Genomic DNA, 22018 nt, shown 5'->3' on the forward strand with positions numbered 1-22018 from the left:
ACACTCCTTCTAATCCTCCCCCCAGGAGCGGCACACACTCCTTCTAATCCTCCCCCCAGGAGCGGCACACACTCCTTCTAATCCTCCCCCCAGGAGCGGCACACACCTTCTAATCCTCCCCCCAGGAGCGGCACACACTCCTTCTAATCCTCCCCCCAGGAGCGGCACACACTCCTTCTAATCCTCCCCCGAGGAGCGGCACACACTCCTTCTAATCCTCCCCCCAGGAGCGGCACACACTCCTTCTAATCCTCCCCCCAGGAGCGGCACACACTCCTTCTAATCCTCCCCCCAGGAGCGGCACACACTCCTCCTAATCCTCCCCCCAGGAGCGGCACACACTCCTCCTAATCCTCCCCCCAGGAGCGGCACACACTCCTTCTAATCCTCCCCCCAGGAGCGGCACACACTCCTTCTAATCCTCCCCCGGCAGCGGCACACACTCCTAATCCTCCCCCCAGGAGCAGCACACACTCCTTCTAATCCTCCCCCGGCAGCGGCACACACTCCTAATCCTCCCCCCAGGAGCGGCAGCGGCACACACTCCTCCTAATCCTCCCCCGAAGAGCGGCAGCGGCACACACTCCTTCTAATCCTCCCCCAGGAGCGGCAGCAGCACACACTCCTTCTAATCCTCCCCCAGGAGCGGCAGCGGCACACACTCCTACTAATCCTCCCCCCAGGAGCGGCAGCGGCACACACTCCTACTAATCCTCCCCCTAGGAGCGGCACACACTCCTCCTAATCCTCCCCCAGGAGAGGCAGCAGCACACACTCCTAATCCTCCCCCCAGGAGCGGCAGCGGCACACACTCCTCCTAATCCTCCCCCGAAGAGCGGCAGCGGCACACACTCCTTCTAATCCTCCCCCAGGAGCGGCACACATTCCTTCTAATCCTCCCCCCAGGAGAGGCAGCGGCACACACTCCTTCTAATCCTCCCCCCAGGAGCGGCAGCAGCACACACTCCTTCTAATCCTCCCCCCAGGAGAGGCAGCAGCACACACTCCTTCTAATCCTCCCCCCAGGAGAGGCAGCGGCACACACTCCTTCTAATCCTCCTCCCAGGAGCGGCAGCGGCACACACTCCTTCTAATCCTCCCCCGAGGAGCGGCAGCAGCACACACTCCTACTAATCCTCCTCCCAGGAGCGGCACACACTCCATCTAATCCTCCCCCGGCAGCGGCACACACTCCTTCTAATCCTCCCCCGAGGAGCGGCAGCAGCACACACTCCTACTAATCCTCCTCCCAGGAGCGGCACACACTCCATCTAATCCTCCCCCGGCAGCGGCACACACTCCTTCTAATCCTCCCCCGAGGAGCGGCAGCAGCACACACTCCTACTAATCCTCCTCCCAGGAGCGGCACACACTCCATCTAATCCTCCCCCGGCAGCGGCACACACTCCTAATCCTCCCCCCAGGAGCGGCACACACTCCTACTAATCCTCCCCCCAGGAGCGGCAGCGGCACACACTCCTTCTAATCCTCCCCCAGGAGCGGCAGCAGCACACACTCCTTCTAATCCTCCCCCAGGAGCGGCAGCGGCACACACTCCTTCTAATCCTCCCCCAGGAGCGGCAGCGGCACACACTCCTTCTAATCCTCCCCCAGGAGCGGCAGCGGCACACACTCCTCCTAATCCTCCCCCCAGGAGCGGCAGCGGCACACACTCCTTCTAATCCTCCCCCAGGAGCGGCAGCGGCACACACTCCTACTAATCCTCCCCCAAGGAGCGGCACACACTCCTCCTAATCCTCCCCCCAGGAGAGGCAGCAGCACACACTCCTTCTAATCCTCCCCCCAGGAGCGGCAGCGGCACACACTCCTTCTAATCCTCCCCCAGGAGCGGCAGCGGCACACACTCCTTCTAATCCTCCCCCGAGGAGCGGCACACACTCCTTCTAATCCTCCCCCCAGGAGAGGCAGCGGCACACACTCCTTCTAATCATCCCCCCAGGAGCGGCAGCGGCACACACTCCTTCTAATCCTCCCCCAGGAGCGGCAGCGGCACACACTCCTTCTAATCCTCCTCCCAGGAGCGGCACACACTCCATCTAATCCTCCCCCGGCAGCGGCACACACTCCTAATCCTCCCCCCAGGAGCGGCACACACTCCTACTAATCCTCCCCCCAGGAGCGGCAGCGGCACACACTCCTTCTAATCCTCCCCCAGGAGCGGCAGCAGCACACACTCCTTCTAATCCTCCCCCGAAGAGCGGCAGCGGCACACACTCCTTCTAATCCTCCCCCCAGGAGCGGCAGCGGCACACACTCCTTCTAATCCTCCCCCAGGAGCGGCAGCAGCACACACTCCTACTAATCCTCCCCCGAAGAGCGGCAGCGGCACACACTCCTACTAATCCTCCCCCAGGAGCGGCAGCGGCACACACTCCTACTAATCCTCCCCCAAGGAGCGGCAGCGGCACACACTCCTCCTAATCCTCCCCCCAGGAGAGGCAGCAGCACACACTCCTTCTAATCCTCCCCCCAGGAGCGGCAGCGGCACACACTCCTTCTAATCCTCCCCCAGGAGCGGCAGCGGCACACACTCCTTCTAATCCTCCCCCCAGGAGAGGCAGCGGCACACACTCCTTCTAATCATCCCCCCAGGAGCGGCAGCGGCACACACTCCTCCTAATCCTCCTCCCAGGAGCGGCAGCGGCACAAACTCCTCCTAATCCTCCCCCGAGGAGCGGCAGCGGCACAAACTCCTCCTAATCCTCCCCCGAGGAGCGGCAGCGGCACACACTCCTTCTAATCCTCCCCCGAGGAGCGGCAGCGGCACACACTCCTTCTAATCCTCCCCCGAGGAGCGGCAGCAGCACACACTCCTTCTAATCCTCCCCCTCAGGAGCGGCACACACTCCTCCTAATCCTCCCCCCAGGAGCGACGGCAACACACACACTCCACTCTCTTGATGGCAGCACACACACACTCCACTCTCTGACGGCAGCACACACACACACTCCACTCTCTGACGGCAGCACACACACACACTCCACTCTGACGGCAGCACACACACTCCACTCTCTGACGGCAGCACACACACACACTCCACTCTCTGACGGCAGCACACACACACACTCCACTCTCTGATGGCAGCACACACACACACTCCACTCTCTGACGGCAGCACACACACACACTCCACTTTCTTGACGGCAGCACACTCTGGCAGGTGCGGACATACACGAGGTTGGAGGAGCTCAGGTTAGTGTCTGTGTCCTCAGTGCCCTGCTCTATTTTTTCCTTCTATCTCATCGCCCATTTATTGCAACATACAAGTGTTGTTAATACCAGCAGCTACAAAGCAGATATTAGTATTACTGCCTGGCAGGTGTGAGCTGCTGTCACCGGAGACAGCGAGCGGAGACTTACCGGAGCCAATCTTGATGAGTCCATTATGCTGAATGAAGATGGTGTCACAGGTCAGATTTCCATGGATGATCGGAGGGTCACAGGAGTGGAGGTAACTGTGGGAAAAAAAGAGACAAAAAGCTTACCACCTATACACCCTCACAGCTGAGCACAGGGCAGTAGACCACGACTGACACCGACTGTAATATTATAATACTACCCCCTACACGAGTCACCATCTACTGCTATAACCTACACACCCTCACAGCTGAGCACAGCGTGGTACACAGCGACCGACACCTCCGACTGTAATAGTATAATACTACACCCTAAACAAGTCACCATCTACTACTATAACCTACACACCCTCACAGCTGAGCACAGCGTGGTACACAGCGACCAACACCTCCGACTAATAGTATAATACTACACCCTAAACAAGTCACCATCTACTACTATAACCTACACACCCTCACAGCTGAGTACAGCGTGGTACACCACGACTGACACCCCGGACTGTAATAGTATACTACTACACCCAGCACAGGTCACCATCTACTACTATAACCTACACACCCTCACAGCTGAGCACAGCGTGGTACACAGCGACCGACACCTCCGACTAATAGTATAATACTACACCCTAAACAAGTCACCATCTACTACTATAACCTACACACCCTCACAGCTGAGCACAGCGTGGTACACAGCGACCGACACCTCCGACTAATAGTATAATACTACACCCTAAACAAGTCACCATCTACTACTATAACCTACACACCCTCACAGCTGAGTACAGCGTGGTACACCACGACTGACACCCCCGACTGTAATAGTATAATACTACACCCTACAGAAGTCACCATCTTCTACTATAACATATACACCCTCACAGCTGAGCACAGCGACTGACACCTCCGACTGTAATAGTATAATACTACACCCAGCACAGGTCACCATCTACTACTATAACCTACACACCCTCACAGCTGAGTACAGCGTGGTACACCACGACTGTAATAGTATAATACTACACCCAGCACAGGTCACCATCTGCCACAATAACCTACACACCCACACAGCTGAGCACAGGGTGGTACACAGCGACTGACACCCCGGACTGTAATAGTATAATACTACACCCAGCACAGGTCACCATCTACTATAACCTACACACCCTCACAGCTGAGCACAGCGTGGTACACAGCGACCGACACCTCCGACTGTAATAGTATAATACTACACCCAGCACAGGTCACCATCTACTATAACCTACACACCCTCACAGCTGAGCACAGCGTGGTACACAGCGACTGACACCCCGGACTGTAATAGTATAATACTACACCCAGCACAGGTCACCATCTTCTACTATAACACACACCCTCACAGCTGAGCACAGCGTGGTACACAGCGACCGACACCTCCGACTGTAATAGTATAATACTACACCCAGCACAGGTCACCATCTACTACCATAACCTACACACCCTCACAGCTGAGCACAGGGTGGTACACAGCGACCGACACCTCCGACTGTAATAGTATAATACTACACCCAGCACAGGTCACCATCTTCTACTATAACACACACCCTCACAGCTGAGCACAGCGTGGTACACAGCGACCGACACCTCCAACTGTAATAGTATAATACTACACCCAGCACAGGTCATCATCTTCTACTATAACACACACCCTCACAGCTGAGCACAGGGTGGTACACAGCGACCGACACCTCCGACTGTAATAGTATAATACTACACCCAGCACAGGTCACCATCTGCCACAATAACCTACACACCCACACAGCTGAGCACAGGGTGGTACACAGCGACCGACACCTCCGACTAATAGTATAATACTACACCCTAAACAAGTCACCATCTACTACTATAACATATACACCCTCACAGCTGAGCACAGCGACTGACACCTCCGACTGTAATAGTATAATACTACACCCAGCACAGGTCACCATCTACTACTATAACCTACACACCCTCACAGCTGAGTACAGCGTGGTACACCACGACTGTAATAGTATAATACTACACCCAGCACAGGTCACCATCTGCCACAATAACCTACAAACCCACACAGCTGAGCACAGGGTGGTACACAGCGACCGACACCTCCGACTGTAATAGTATAATACTACACCCAGCACAGGTCACCATCTACTATAACCTACACACCCTCACAGCTGAGCACAGCGTGGTACACAGCGACCGACACCTCCGACTGTAATAGTATAATACTACACCCAGCACAGGTCACCATCTACTACTATAACCTACACACCCTCACAGCTGAGCACAGCGTGGTACACAACGACTGACACCCCCGACTGTAATAGTATAATACTACACCCAGCACAGGTCACCATCTACTACCATAACCTACACACCCTCACAGCTGAGCACAGCGTGGTACACAGCGACTGACACCTCCAACTGTAATAGTATAATACTACACCCAGCACAGGTCACCATCTACTACTATAACACACACCCTCACAGCTGAGCACAGGGTGGTACACAACGACTGACACCCCCGACTGTAATAGTATAATACTACACCCAGCACAGGTCACCATCTTCTACTATAACCTACACACCCTCACAGCTGAGCACAGCGTGGTACACAACGACTGACACCCCCGACTGTAATAGTATACTACTACACCCAGCACAGGTCACCATCTACTACTATAACCTACACACCCTCACAGCTGAGCACAGCGTGGTACACAACGACTGACACCTCCGACTGTAATAGTATAATACTACACCCAGCACAGGTCACCATCTTCTACTATAACCTACACACCCTCACAGCTGAGCACAGCGTGGTACACAGCGACCGACACCTCCGACTGTAATAGTATACTACACCCAGCACAGGTCACCATCTACTACTATAACCTACACACCCTCACAGCTGAGCACAGCGTGGTACACAACGACTGACACCTCCGACTGTAATAGTATAATACTACACCCAGCACAGGTCACCATCTACTACTATAACCTACACACCCTCACAGCTGAGCACAGCGTGGTACACAGCGACTGACACCTCCGACTGTAATAGTATAATACTACACCCAGCACAGGTCACCATCTTCTACTATAACACACACCCTCACAGCTGAGCACAGCGTGGTACACAGCGACCGACACCTCCGACTGTAATAGTATAATACTACACCCAGCACAGGTCACCATCTTCTACTATAACACACACCCTCACAGCTGAGCACAGCGTGGTACACAGCGACTGACACCTCCGACTGTAATAGTATAATACTACACCCAGCACAGGTCACCATCTTCTACTATAACACACACCCTCACAGCTGAGCACAGCGTGGTACACAGCGACCGACACCTCCGACTGTAATAGTATAATACTACACCCAGCACAGGTCACCATCTTCTACTATAACATATACACCCTCACAGCTGAGCACAACGACTGACACCCCCGACTGTAATAGTATAATACTACACCCAGCACAGGTCACCATCTACTACCATAACCTACACACCCTCACAGCTGAGCACAGCGTGGTACACAACGACTGACACCCCCGACTGTAATAGTATAATACTACACCCAGCACAGGTCACCATCTTCTACTATAACACACACCCTCACAGCTGAGCACAGCGTGGTACACAGCGACCGACACCTCCGACTAATAGTATAATACTACACCCAGCACAGGTCACCATCTTCTACTATAACCTACACACCCTCACAGCTGAGCACAGCGTGGTACACAGCGACTGACACCCCCGACTGTAATAGTATAATACTACACCCAGCACAGGTCACCATCTACTACCATAACCTACACACCCTCACAGCTGAGCACAGCGTGGTACACAACGACTGACACCTCCGACTGTAATAGTATAATACTACACCCAAAACCAAAACGAAAAAAAGATGATCAGGAGGTCACTGGGCAATTCTTATGGTTGCTCTACAGATGGAGATTTCTATAGACAGGCGGAGGATCTTGACGAACGCCTGCGGGAGCGAGGATTCAGTAATCGTATGATCAATAAGGCATATAACCGTGCCAGATATTCTTCCAGAAACGGTTTACTACACGCCAATCGAAAGACTGTAATGACGGGAGATTCGTCACTAACTTCCACTCACACTTTCCTAAGATGAGGAAGATCCTTGATAGATCCCGGCATATTTTGAAGGCCGATCCGGTCATTACTAGATTTATCCCTGAAAGGGTCATTACAGCTAGGAGGTCGAGTAACCTGCGGGATCGAGTGGTCCATCGCCATTACACGGGAGACACATATCATTTCTGCAGATCTGCATTTATATACTGCCCGGGTGTTCCTATATCCCATCCGTATATTACATGTAAGATATATTAGGCTGTCTCCACCTAACTTTTCCTCGTATATGTTGTAAATCATATCTCCATGTATGGCTAATGTTTTTATACTCCTATTGGGTATTGATCGTGTATAGCGATGAAGTTGTTATCCCTACCCTGCACGCTCCCGCCGCCTTGTCGCCGCTGCCCATTGTCGGCGTCTCTACACGCGGGTCTAGTCTCGTGACTTCTCCTCCTTGTGATGCCGGCGCTGGCTGTTGCCTCGGCGGTGCGTCACTTCCAGGCCGGGAGCGCAACTTCCGGTGACGCGAGTCACTGAGCGCCTATGCAGTGCTATTTAAGACGGGCTGGGAGCAGTCTCGTCAGGTCCCTTGAGAAAGGAAAGGTCCGAAACGCGCGTCGGGGTGGATGCGCTTCCCTGCACTTCAGCTTTACCCCTGTATCTCTGCCACTGACAGGTAAATATTGGTGACCGGTTTACATGGTCCTTGTTGGACACGGTCTCTCCCATTTGGAGGACTCTGTGGTGGTGTTACTTTAATATATAGAGAGATAGACATAGGGGCATGGTGACCGGATGATATTTTACTATGTGGCTGCGACTGGTAGCGGTTTATTAAAGGGACTACCCTATGGTTATATCACCTAGTTAAGCTGCTGTTCCAGGCGATGGCGTCGCTTACCATGTATTACACTAAGTGAATGTGTCGCTCTATTTCACCTTCTTCCCCAATTTGGTGCTATGTAATTGTAATATTTTGTTAATAAAATGTATATGCATCTTTTTTCTGACCTTTTGATCATCTTTTTTTTGTTTTGGTTTTGTATGACATGTGATGATAGGTCTGGTAATCCAGCGGACACATGGAATGGGTTAATATGTGGCGAATAATTATGATTGTGTGTCTGTGTCATTTTTGCTTTATATGGTGATACTACACCATCTGCCACAATAACCAATAAACCATACGTGGACGTATACAGGGACGTGGAGGGGCGCCACCCTATTCGGAGCCCATCTATTGGGCACAGTGGATGCGTGCAGCGAGAGGTGGCTATGGCTGGGGAGGACTTGGCACATTCAGTGCTTGTAACCATGTCCCCTGGCAGATTACTGCCGATCCTGTGACCTCATCCGATGATGACAACACGCCTGACAATAAAGAGTTGTCAGAGTCAGCACCGAGGCCCCACTCACCTGAGTGCAGACAGGATCTGCGTGCACCATCTCTTCCAGGCCTGTGGACATAAGTACAATCATCAGACATGGCGGACGGAGCAGCAGGGTGCGCCATCACACCACAGGGCTCATCCTCACCTTCTCATTCATCGTCTTATGGTTTTTCTTTGTCTTTTTCAGAAATTGTTTGAGGCTCCCGGACGACATGTATTCTGTGATGAAAATCACCTGTCCGGATAAGAGGCGTGAAAATGGTTGTCAGCAAAGATAACGGGGTTGTCAGGAGTCCAGGGACCTGTAATACGGCTGCAGGACGGGCACAGGGATACGTGAGGGTGGTACATAACAGCGACACCTATGGACAGCGCCCCAGAGAGACACATGGTGCCAATGCGTGCACCATGGAGGTAAACTCACTATACAAGCCAGCAGAGGGGACAGCAGTGAGGAGCAGCAGTGGGGGGCAGCAGTGAGGAGCAGCAGTGGGGGGCAGCAGTGAGGAGCAGCAGTGGGGGGGCAGCAGTGAGGAGCAGCAGTGGGGGGGCAGCAGTGAGGAGCAGCAGTGGGGGGGCAGCAGTGAGGAGCAGCAGTGGGGGGGCAGCAGTGAGGAGCAGCAGTGGGGGGGCAGCAGTGAGGAGCGGCAGCAGTGAGGAAGCAGCAGTGAGGAGCAGCAGTGGGGGGGCAGCAGTGGGGGGGCAGCAGTGAGGAGCGGCAGCAGTGAGGAAGCAGCAGTGAGGAGCGGCAGCAGTGAGGAAGCAGCAGTGAGGAGCGGCAGCAGTGAGGGAGCAGCAGTGAGGGAGCAGCAGTGAGGGAGCAGCAGTGAGGAGCAGCAGTGAGGGAGCAGCAGTGAGGGAGCAGCAGTGAGGGAGCAGCAGTGAGGGAGCAGCAGTGAGGGAGCAGCAGTGGGGAAGCAGCAGTGAGGAGCAGCAGTGAGGAGCGGCAGCAGTGAGGGAGCAGCAGTGAGGAGCGGCAGCAGTGAGGAGCGGCAGCAGTGAGGAGCAGCAGTGAGGGAGCAGCAGTGAGGGAGCAGCAGTGAGGGAGCAGCAGTGAGGGAGCAGCAGTGAGGGAGCAGCAGTGAGGGAGCAGCAGTGAGGGAGCAGCAGTGAGGAGCGGCAGCAGTGAGGGAGCAGCAGTGAGGGAGCAGCAGTGAGGAGCGGCAGCAGTGAGGGAGCAGCAGTGAGGAGCGGCAGCAGTGAGGAGCAGCAGTGAGGGAGCAGCAGTGAGGGCGCAGCAGTGAGGGAGCAGCAGTGAGGGAGCAGCAGTGAGGGAGCAGCAGTGAGGGAGCAGCAGTGAGGGAGCAGCAGTGAGGGAGCAGCAGTGGGGGGGCAGCAGTGAGGGAGCAGCAGTGAGGGAGCAGCAGTGAGGGAGCAGCAGTGAGGGAGCAGCAGTGAGGAGCAGCAGCGGGGGGGCAGCAGTGAGGAGCAGCAGCGGGGGGCAGCAGTGAGGAGCAGCAGCGGGGGGGCAGCAGTGAGGAGCAGCAGCGGGGGGGCAGCAGTGAGGAGCAGCAGCGGGGGGGCAGCAGTGAGGAGCAGCAGCGGGGGGGCAGCAGTGAGGAGCAGCAGCGGGGAAGCAGCAGTGAAGAGCAGCAGTGGGGAAGCAGCAGTGAGGAGCAGCAGTGGGGGGGCAGCAGTGAGGAGCAGCAGTGGGGGGGCAGCAGTGAGGAGCAGCAGTGGGGGGCAGCAGTGAGGAGCAGAAGTGGGGGGGCAGCAGTGAGGAGGAGCAGCAGTGGGGGGGCAGCAGTGAGGAGCAGCAGTGGGGGGCAGCAGTGAGGAGCAGCAGTGGGGGGCAGCAGTGAGGAGCAGCAGTGGGGGGCAGCAGTGAGGAGCAGCAGTGGGGGGGCAGCAGTGAGGAGCAGCAGTGGGGGGCAGCAGTGAGGAGCAGCAGTGGGGGGCAGCAGTGAGGAGCAGCAGTGGGGGGCAGCAGTGAGGAGCAGCAGTGGGGGGCAGCAGTGAGGAGCAGCAGTGGGGGGCAGCAGTGAGGAGCAGCAGTGGGGGGCAGCAGTGAGGAGCAGCAGTGGGGGGGCAGCAGTGCAGATATTCATTATAGGGTAACAACCTTAAACGTTTTTTTTCCATGAAGATTAATTTCCTGCAGATTGGTGGGGTCCAAGTCCAGTAACAGCCACCGATTGCTTAGCAGCCCCCCTCCCACCCCCCTGAAAAGCACACAGGTCCTGTCTGAGTGCACACATACAGCGAGGTACGGATTCAATAGAAAGCATAACCTTCGCAGTTATCGAGCATTTGGTGGAAATCTCAGGACCCGGACCACCACGGATCTGCAGGCAACAAATTCAAAATGAAGTTACTCTGCAAATCAAGCTTCGGCTGAGGAGCTGACGGCACATGGTGACCTGTGTGTACAGTGTACATAGGGCGACCCACATTCACACACATCGGGAGACACGCGGACAGATGGCAGGGACTCACCCTCGCTCTGTTCTCCTTCACGTCCGCCCAATACTTGTGGAACTTGACAATGTTGAGATGTTCCAACTGGATGAGATTATCAAACACGGCCTTCACCTTTTCCTGGAAGAGACGTCACCAGAGAACACGTCAACCAACCTGAGCCACCCCAACATTACCAGGACCACCTCACCAGAGACACCCACATTATTACTTATACTTATGGTCTGGCTCCTTATGTATGGCTCTAAGTATACAGCAGAAATATTCCCAGAAATGAACCACTTTTATTAAATGTACTAAATTCCTTTCTCTTCCTCTCACCATGCTGACTTACGCTTAACAGTTTTGGCTCCATTACTCCTCACTCTCCTTTAATATCCGCATACCCCAGCACCCTTTAACCAAATAATAATCTCTTCTGCCCTCTTGCCTCCCCCCCCCCCACCTGACCTCCTCCTCATCACATCTCTCCTACATAAAACAAGCTGGCCACTGTCTCTGCTTCTCCTCACCGCTGGCGACATACCTCCCATTATTTCCCCCTCCTATCGCTCCAAACCCAATATCAACACCCGAAATCTCGCCCACTTCAAATCCGTGCCCCCAACGCCCACCACCCTGCTCCCTCTCTCTGGATCACTCTGGAATGCCCGCTCCAACTGCAAATAAACTCCATTATGATTCACGACCTCTTAATATTTCCTTCTTGGGCCTCAGCGAAACATGTCTGACACCGCCTCCCCTGCTGCACTATGTTATGGCAGCCTCTACTTCACCCACACTCCTCGCCCTGGCAACAGACATGGTGGAGGAGTGGGCCTTATTTCTTCCAACTGTACCTTTAACCCAATCCCACCTCTACCCTCTCTTATCCTCCCCTCTTTTGAAGTCCACACTGTCCGCTTCTACTCTCCCTCCAACCTCCTAGTGGCCGTCATATACCGACCTCCGGGCCCGACCACTGCCTATATTGACCACTTCTCCACCTGGTTTCTTCTCTTTCTCTCTGCTGACACTCCCACCATCATCATGGGTGACTTCAACATCCCCACTGATACCCACAAGTCTGCAGCCTCAAAACTCCTGTCGCTCACTTTATCTTTTGTACTTACTCAGTGGTCCTCCTCAGCCACCCACACAGATGGACATACATTAGACCTGGTCTTCACGGGTTTCTGCTCTCTCTGTCACTTCACCACCTCCGCTCTCCCTCTATCGGACCACCATCTACTCGCGTTCTCATCCCTGTCCCCCTCACCTGTCACCCATGTCCACCAACTTCCCGCACCCCCGCAGAAACCTCGCACATCTAGACACTTGCTCAATATCTGACTACCAGGACCACCCCACCAGAGACACCCCATCATTACCAGGACCCCCACCAGAGACATCCCATCATTACCAGGACCCCCACCAGAGACATCCCATCATTACCAGGACCACCCCACCAGAGACCCCGTACCCACCTCCTGCAGCTTGAAGTTCTTCCTTTCAGAGAACTGCACCTCGTTCCAGACCACCTCCACCCCTTCTTCGGTGTCCATGGCGAGATAGGCGCTGTCGATGCCTGGCACATTTCGCTGGTTCACCTGCAGGGGGCGACACCATTCACACTGTTCAGTTCCTGCCATATGTGAAAGGATCTTACTACAGTCAGCAGCTACTGCCAGAGGGGCGTCCGGCCCCCCAGGGAAGGCGGAGGAAATAGCGTACATCGATGGTGGTACCGTGTGATTGGAGGAGGACGCCGCTGGCAGATGTGCGAGGTGTCCTATAGTTCTCCACCGGTGGCCAAATACAGAGACGCTCCACAAGAGAGGGGTCACGAGCCTCTGCGGGACATCAGGGGCGTCCGGCCCCCCAGGGAAGGTGGAAGAAATAGCGTACATCGATGGTGGTACCGTGTGATTGGAGGACGCCACCGCTGGCAGATGTGCGAGGTGTCCTACTGCCCCACAGAAACGCTCCACAAGAGGGGTCCCGAGCCTCTGCGGGACATCAGGGGCGTCCGGCCCCCCAGGGAAGGTGGAGGAAACAGCATACATCGATGGTGGTACCGTGTGATTGGAGGACGCCACCGCTGGCAGATGTGTGAGGTGTCCTACTGCCCCACAGTTCTCCACCGGTGCCAGATACAGAAACGCTCCACAAGAGAGGGGTCCCGAGCCTCTGCGGGACATCAGGGGCGTCCGGCCCCCCAGGGAAGGCGGAGGAAATAGCGTACATCGATGGCGGTACCGTGTGATTGGAGGACGCCACCGCTGGCAGATGTGCGAGGTGTCCTACTGCCCCACAGAAACGCTCCACAAGAGGGGTCCCGAGCCTCTGCGGGACATCAGGGGCGTCCGGCCCCCCAGGGAAGGTGGAGGAAACAGCATACATCGATGGTGGTACCGTGTGATTGGAGGACGCCACCGCTGGCAGATGTGTGAGGTGTCCTACTGCCCCACAGTTCTCCACCGGTGCCAGATACAGAAACGCTCCACAAGAGAGGGGTCCCGAGCCTCTGCGGGACATCAGGGGCGTCCGGCCCCCCAGGGAAGGTGGAGGAAATAGCGTACATCGATGGCGGTACCGTGTGATTGGAGGACGCCACCGCTGGCAGATGTGCGAGGTGTCCTACTGCCCCACAGTTCTCCACCGGTGCCAGATACAGAAACGCTCCACAAGAGAGGGGTCCCGAGCCTCTGCGGGACATCAGGGGCGTCCGGCCCCCCAGGGAAGGTGGAGGAAATAGCGTACATCGATGGTGGTACCGTGTGATTGGAGGAGGACGCCACTGGCAGATGTGCGAGGTGTCCTACTGCCCCACAGTTCTCCACCGGTGCCAGATACAGAGACGCTCCACAAGAGAGGGGTCCCGAGCCTCTGCAGGAGTAATCAGAGGGGGGTTCTGGATAACATGGAAGGGAAAACATAAAATAATGATGGTGCAAGGAGTAGAAGGTTCAGCCGCCTCAGACACCGAGCCGCTGCAATACCGGGCCATGAACAGGAGGGGCGCTGTGTCCACAGATAACAGCGTCCATAAAGTAATGATAAAGAAGCGCTGCAGCAGCCCACCGACACCTACGGGGTATAGCCTCCGGCACACAGACGTCAACGGGATGGAGAAGCGGCTGCAGGACAGCAGCACAGAGGACAGAAAACTGAGCATCAGAAGCAGAGAAACGGCCGAGGAGGGAGACGGCCGCTGCTGAGTCAGGAGGAGGCAGCAGCCAGGAGGGCTAGGGAGGAGGAGGCCACCGCAGCCAGGAGGAGGAGGCTGCAGCCAGGAGGGCTAGGGAGGAGGCTGCCACCGCAGGCAGGAGGGCTAGGGAGGAGGGGGAGGCCACCGCAGGCAGGAGGGCTAGGGAGGAGGGGTAGGCCACCGCAGGCAGGAGGGCTAGGGAGGAGGGGTAGGCCACCGCAGGCAGGAGGGCTAGGGAGGAGGGGGAGGCCACCGCAGGCAGGAGGGCTAGGGAGGAGGGGTAGGCCACCGCAGGCAGGAGGGCTAGGGAGGAGGGGGAGGCCACCGCAGGCAGGAGGGCTAGGGAGGAGGGGGAGGCCACCGCAGGCAGGAGGGCTAGGGAGGAGGGGGAGGCCACCGCAGCCAGGAGGGCTAGGGAGGAGGGGGAGGCCACCGCAGCCAGGAGGGCTAGGGAGGAGGGGGAGGCCACCGCAGGCAGGAGGGCTAGGGAGGAGGGGGAGGCCACCGCAGGCAGGAGGGCTAGGGAGGAGGGGGAGGCCACCGCAGGCAGGAGGGCTAGGGAGGAGGGGGAGGCCACCGCAGCCAGGAGGGCTAGGGAGGAGGGGGAGGCCACCGCAGCCAGGAGGGCTAGGGAGGAGGGGGAGGCCACCGCAGCCAGGCACACGGGCAGCGCCGGCGGGGACGACGGCACACGGGCAGCGCCGGCGGGGACGACGGCACACGGGCAGCGCCGGCGGGGACGACGGCACACGGGCAGCGCCGGCGGGGACGACGGCACACGGGCAGCGCCGGCGGGGACGACGGCACACGGGCAGCGCCGGCGGGGACGACGGCACACGGGCAGCGCCGGCGGGGACGACGGCACACGGGCAGCGCCGGCGGGGACGACGGCACACGGGCAGCGCCGGCGGGGACGACGGCACACGGGCAGCGCCGGCGGGGACGACGGCACACGGGCAGCGCCGGCGGGGACGACGGCACACGGGCAGCGCCGGCGGGGACGACGGCACACGGGCAGCGCCGGCGGGGACGACGGCACACGGGCAGCGCCGGCGGGGACGACGGCACACGGGCAGCGCCGGCGGGGACGACGGCACACGGGCAGCGCCGGCGGGGACGACGGCACACGGGCAGCGCCGGCGGGGACGACGGCACACGGGCAGCGCCGGCGGGGACGACGGCACACGGGCAGCGCCGGCGGGGACGACGGCACACGGGCAGCGCCGGCGGGGACGACGGCACACGGGCAGCGCCGGCGGGGACGACGGCACACGGGCAGCGCCGGCGGGGACGACGGCACACGGGCAGCGCCGGCGGGGACGACGGCACACGGGCAGCGCCGGCGGGGACGACGGCACACGGGCAGCGCCGGCGGGGACGACGGCACACGGGCAGCGCCGGCGGGGACGACGGCACACGGGCAGCGCCGGCGGGGACGACGGCACACGGGCAGCGCCGGCGGGGACGACGGCACACGGGCAGCGCCGGCGGGGACGACGGCACACGGGCAGCGCCGGCGGGGACGACGGCACACGGGCAGCGCCGGCGGGGACGACCGCACACGGGCAGCGCCGGCGGGGACGACCGCACACGGGCAGCGCCGGCGGGGACGACCGCACACGGGCAGCGCCGGCGGGGACGACCGCACACGGGCAGCGCCGGCGGGGACGACCGCACACGGGCAGCGCCGGCGGGGACGACCGCACACGGGCAGCGCCGGCGGGGACGACCGCACACGGGCAGCGCCGGCGGGGACGACCGCACACGGGCAGCGCCGGCGGGGACGACCGCACACGGGCAGCGCCGGCGGGGACGACCGCACACGGGCAGCGCCGGCGGGGACGACCGCACACGGGCAGCGCCGGCGGGGACGACCGCACACGGGCAGCGCCGGCGGGGACGACCGCACACGGGCAGCGCCGGCGGGGACGACCGCACACGGGCAGCGCCGGCGGGGACGACCGCACACGGGCAGCGCCGGCGGGGACGACCGCACACGGGCAGCGCCGGCGGGGACGACCGCACACGGGCAGCGCCGGCGGGGACGACCGCACACGGGCAGCGCCGGCGGGGACGACCGCACACGGGCAGCGCCGGCGGGGACGACCGCACACGGGCAGCGCCGGCGGGGACGACCGCACACGGGCAGCGCCGGCGGGGACGACCGCACACGGGCAGCGCCGGCGGGGACGACCGCACACGGGCAGCGCCGGCGGGGACGACCGCACACGGGCAGCGCCGGCGGGGACGACCGCACACGGGCAGCGCCGGCGGGTGGAGTTTGGAATAACGCCAGTTACATGACTGGAGAAGAATGAGAAGAACATAAGATACATGTCACCTCTTCTCGCCTCTTCTGCCAGCGCCCACACGGCGACTCCTCCAGGATCTCGGACTCGTCCTCACTCTCCTCCTCCTCTTCCTCTTGGGCCGGCACAGAAGGGGCACTCACTGGGGGCGACATGGAGACCGCACTGTCCAGTTTAGGGTCCGAGCCTGTACTGGGGGCCGCTTTATTTTCCCCTTCAGACATTATGGTGGACTGGAGTCAAAGAAGAAGGCACCTGAAAATGAGAAGAGGAGCGAAACATAAGAAGACCCCAAACTGGGGACCACCGGGGGGCAGAAAGATCAGCACAATGCACGGGGGAGGGGCGGTATAGCATATAATGTACGGGGGAGGGGCGGTATAGTATATAATGTACAGGGGGAGGGGCGGTATAGTATATAATGTACGGGGGTAGGGGCGGTATAGCATATAATGTTCAGGGGGGAGGGGCGGTATAGTATATAATGTACAGGGGGGAGGGGCGGTATAGTATATAATGTACAGCGGAGGGGCGGTATAGTATATAATGTTCAGGGGGTAGGGGCGGTATAGTATATAATGTACGGGGGTAGGGGCGGTATAGTATATAATGTACGGGGGTAGGGGCGGTATAGTATATAATGTACGGGGGGAGGGGCGGTATAGTATATAATGTACGGGGGGAGGGGCGGTATAGTATATAATGTACGGGGGGAGGGGCGGTATAGTATATAATGTACGGGGGGAGGGGCGGTATAGTATATAATGTACGGGGGGAGGGGCGGTATAGTATATAATGTACGGGGGAGGGGCGGTATAGTATATAATGTACAGGGGGAGGGGCGGTATAGTATATAATGTACGGGGGGAGGGGCGGTATAGTATATAATGTACAGGGGGAGGGGCGGTATAGTATATAATGTACAGGGGGAGGGGCGGTATAGTATATAATGTACAGGGGGAGGGGCGGTATAGTATATAATGTACAGGGGGAGGGGCGGTATAGTATATAATGTACAGGGGGAGGGGCGGTATAGTATATAATGTACAGGGGGAGGGGCGGTATAGTATATAATGTACAGGGGGAGGGGCGGTATAGTATATAATGTACAGGGGGAGGGGCGGTATAGTATATAATGTACAGGGGGAGGGGCGGTATAGTATATAATGTACAGGGGGAGGGGCGGTATAGTTTATAATGTACAGGGGGAGGGGCGGTATAGTATATAATGTACAGGGGGAGGGGCGGTATAGTATATAATGTACAGGGGGAGGGGCGGTATAGTATATAATGTACAGGGGGAGGGGCGGTATAGTATATAATGTACAGGGAGGGGCGGTATAGTATATAATGTACAGGGAGGGGCGGTATAGTATATAGTGTACAGGGAGGGGCGGTATAGTATATAGTGTACAGGGGGAGGGGCGGTATAGTATATAGTGTACAGGGAGGAGCGGTATAGTATATAGTGTACAGGGGAGGGGCGGTATAGTATATAATGCACGGGGAGGGGCGGTATAGTATATAGTGTACAGGGGAGGGGCGGTATAGTATATAATGTACAGGGGGAGGGGCGGTATAGTATAAAGTGTACAGGGAGGGGCGATATAGTATATAGTGTACAGGGAGGGGCGGTATAGTATATAATGTACAGGGAGGGGCGGTATAGTATATAATGCACGGGGGGAGGGGCGGTATAGTATATAATGTACAGGGGAAGGGGCGGTATAGTATATAATGTACGGGGAGGGGCGGTATAGTATATAATGTACAGGGGAGGGGCGGTATAGTATATAATGTACAGGGGAGGGGCGGTATAGTATATAATGTACGGGGGGAGGGGCGGTATAGTATATAATGTACGGGGGGAGGGGCGGTATAGTATATAGTGTACAGGGAGGGGCGGTATAGTATATAGTGTACAGGGAGGGGCGGTATAGTATATAGTGTACAGGGAGGGGCGGTATAGTATATAATGCACGGGGGGAGGGGCGGTATAGTATATAATGTACAGGGGGAGGGGCGGTATAGTATATAATGTACGGGGGTAGGGGCGGTATAGCATATAATGTTCAGGGGGGAGGGGCGGTATAGTATATAATGTACAGGGGGGAGGGGCGGTATAGTATATAATGTACAGCGGAGGGGCGGTATAGTATATAATGTTCAGGGGGGAGGGGCGGTATAGTATATAATGTTCAGGGGGGAGGGGCGGTATAGTATATAATGTACGGGGGTAGGGGCGGTATAGTATATAATGTACGGGGGTAGGGGCGGTATAGTATATAATGTACGGGGGGAGGGGCGGTATAGTATATAATGTACGGGGGGAGGGGCGGTATAGTATATAATGTACGGGGGGAGGGGCGGTATAGTATATAATGTACGGGGGGAGGGGCGGTATAGTATATAATGTACGGGGGGAGGGGCGGTATAGTATATAATGTACGGGGGGAGGGGCGGTATAGTATATAATGTACAGGGGGAGGGGCGGTATAGTATATAATGTACGGGGGGAGGGGCGGTATAGTATATAATGTACGGGGGGAGGGGCGGTATAGTATATAATGTACAGGGGGAGGGGCGGTATAGTATATAATGTACAGGGGGAGGGGCGGTATAGTATATAATGTACAGGGGGAGGGGCGGTATAGTATATAATGTACAGGGGGAGGGGCGGTATAGTATATAATGTACAGGGGGAGGGGCGGTATAGTATATAATGTACAGGGGGAGGGGCGGTATAGTATATAATGTACAGGGGGAGGGGCGGTATAGTTTATAATGTACAGGGGGAGGGGCGGTATAGTATATAATGTACAGGGGGAGGGGCGGTATAGTATATAATGTACAGGGGGAGGGGCGGTATAGTATATAATGTACAGGGGGAGGGGCGGTATAGTATATAATGTACAGGGGGAGGGGCGGTATAGTATATAATGTACAGGGAGGGGCGGTATAGTATATAATGTACAGGGAGGGGCGGTATAGTATATAGTGTACAGGGAGGGGCGGTATAGTATATAGTGTACAGGGGGAGGGGCGGTATAGTATATAGTGTACAGGGAGGAGCGGTATAGTATATAGTGTACAGGGGAGGGGCGGTATAGTATATAATGCACGGGGAGGGGCGGTATAGTATATAGTGTACAGGGGAGGGGCGGTATAGTATATAATGTACAGGGGGAGGGGCGGTATAGTATAAAGTGTACAGGGAGGGGCGATATAGTATATAGTGTACAGGGAGGGGCGGTATAGTATATAATGTACAGGGAGGGGCGGTATAGTATATAATGCACGGGGGGAGGGGCGGTATAGTATATAATGTACAGGGGGAGGGGCGGTATAGTATATAATGTACGGGGAGGGGCGGTATAGTATATAATGTACAGGGGAGGGGCGGTATAGTATATAATGTACAGGGGAGGGGCGGTATAGTATATAATGTACGGGGGGAGGGGCGGTATAGTATATAATGTACGGGGGGAGGGGCGGTATAGTATATAGTGTACAGGGAGGGGCGGTATAGTATATAGTGTACAGGGAGGGGCGGTATAGTATATAATGTACAGGGGGAGGGGCGGTATAGTATATAATGTACAGGGGGAGGGGCGGTATAGTATATAATGTACGGGGGGAGGGGCGGTATAGTATATAATGTACGGGGGGAGGGGCGGTATAGTATATAGTGTACAGGGAGGGGCGGTATAGTATATAGTGTACAGGGAGGGGCGGTATAGTATATAATGTACAGGGAGGGGCGGTATAGTATATAATGCACGGGGGGAGGGGCGGTATAGTATATAATGTACAGGGGGAGGGGCGGTATAGTATATAATGTACGGGGAGGGGCGGTATAGTATATAATGTACAGGGGAGGGGCGGTATAGTATATAATGTACAGGGGAGGGGCGGTATAGTATATAATGTACAGGGGAGGGGCGGTTTAGTATATAATGTACAGGGGGAGGGGCGGTATAATATATAATGTACAGGGGGAGGGGCGGTATAGTATATAGTGTACAGGGGAGGGGCGGTATAGTATATAATGTACAGGGGGAGGGGCGGTATAGTATATAATATAGAGGGGGAGGGGCGGTATAGTATATAATGTACAGGGGGAGGGGCGGTATAGTATATAATGTACAGGGGGAGGGGCGGTATAGTATATAATGTACAGGGGGAGGGGCGGTATAGTATATAGTGTACAGGGAGGGGCGGTATAGTATATAGTGTACAGGGAGGGGCGGTATAGTATATAGTGTACAGGAGGGGCGGTATAGTATATAGTGTACAGGGGGAGGGGCGGTATAGTATATAGTGTACGGGGGAGGGGCGGTATAGTATATAATGCACGGGGGGAGGGGCGGTATAGTATATAATGTACAGGGGGAGGGGCGGTATAGTATATAATGTACGGGGAGGGGCGGTATAGTATATAATGTACAGGGGAGGGGCGGTATAGTATATAATGTACAGGGGAGGGGCGGTATAGTATATAATGTACAGGGGAGGGGCGGTTTAGTATATAATGTACAGGGGGAGGGGCGGTATAATATATAATGTACAGGGGGAGGGGCGGTATAGTATATAGTGTACAGGGGAGGGGCGGTATAGTATATAATGTACAGGGGGAGGGGCGGTATAGTATATAATATACAGGGGGAGGGGCGGTATAGTATATAATGTACAGGGGGAGGGGCGGTATAGTATATAATGTACAGGGGGAGGGGCGGTATAGTATATAGTGTACGGGGGAGGGGCGGTATAGTATATAATGTACAGGGGGAGGGGCGGTATAGTATATAGTGTACAGGGAGGGGCGGTATAGTATATACAGTGGAGCAAAAAAGTATTTAGTCAGTCAGCAATAGTGCAAGTTTCTCCACTTAAAAAGATGAGAGGCGTCTGTAATTTACATCATAGGTAGACCTCAACTATGGAAGACAAACTGAGAAAAAAAAATCCAGAAAATCACATTGTCTGTTTTTTTAACATTTTATTTGCATATTATGGAGGAAAATAAGTATTTGGTCAGAAACAAACAATCCAGATTTCTGGCTCTCACAGACCTGTAACTTCTTCTTTAAGAGTCTCCTCTTTCCTCCACTCATTACCTGTAGTAATGGCGCCTGTTTGAACTTGTTATCAGTATAAAAGACATCTGTCCACAACCTCAGACAGTCACA

General features: G+C 56.3%; 1 protein-coding gene across 2 annotated transcripts in view; it reads right to left on the reverse strand.

Annotated features, from left to right (window-relative positions):
* NRBP1 (nuclear receptor binding protein 1) overlaps positions 1-22018 on the reverse strand; it is a 49148-nt gene that overhangs the window by 22539 nt on the left and 4591 nt on the right. For both annotated transcript variants that reach the window (XM_069728623.1, XM_069728622.1), the window contains exons 2-7: positions 16862-17084; positions 12797-12919; positions 11349-11450; positions 9058-9147; positions 8938-8978; positions 3383-3477 (exon numbers count right to left, since the gene is read on the reverse strand). In XM_069728623.1, coding sequence (XP_069584724.1) covers positions 3383-3477; positions 8938-8978; positions 9058-9147; positions 11349-11450; positions 12797-12919; positions 16862-17053 — 643 coding nt within the window. In that variant the 5' untranslated portion in view covers positions 17054-17084. The remainder of the gene's footprint in view (positions 1-3382; positions 3478-8937; positions 8979-9057; positions 9148-11348; positions 11451-12796; positions 12920-16861; positions 17085-22018) is intronic.

The sequence above is a fragment of the Ranitomeya imitator genome, chromosome 5 (assembly GCF_032444005.1).
Source record: "Ranitomeya imitator isolate aRanImi1 chromosome 5, aRanImi1.pri, whole genome shotgun sequence".
NCBI classification, from domain to species: Eukaryota; Metazoa; Chordata; class Amphibia; order Anura; family Dendrobatidae; genus Ranitomeya; species Ranitomeya imitator.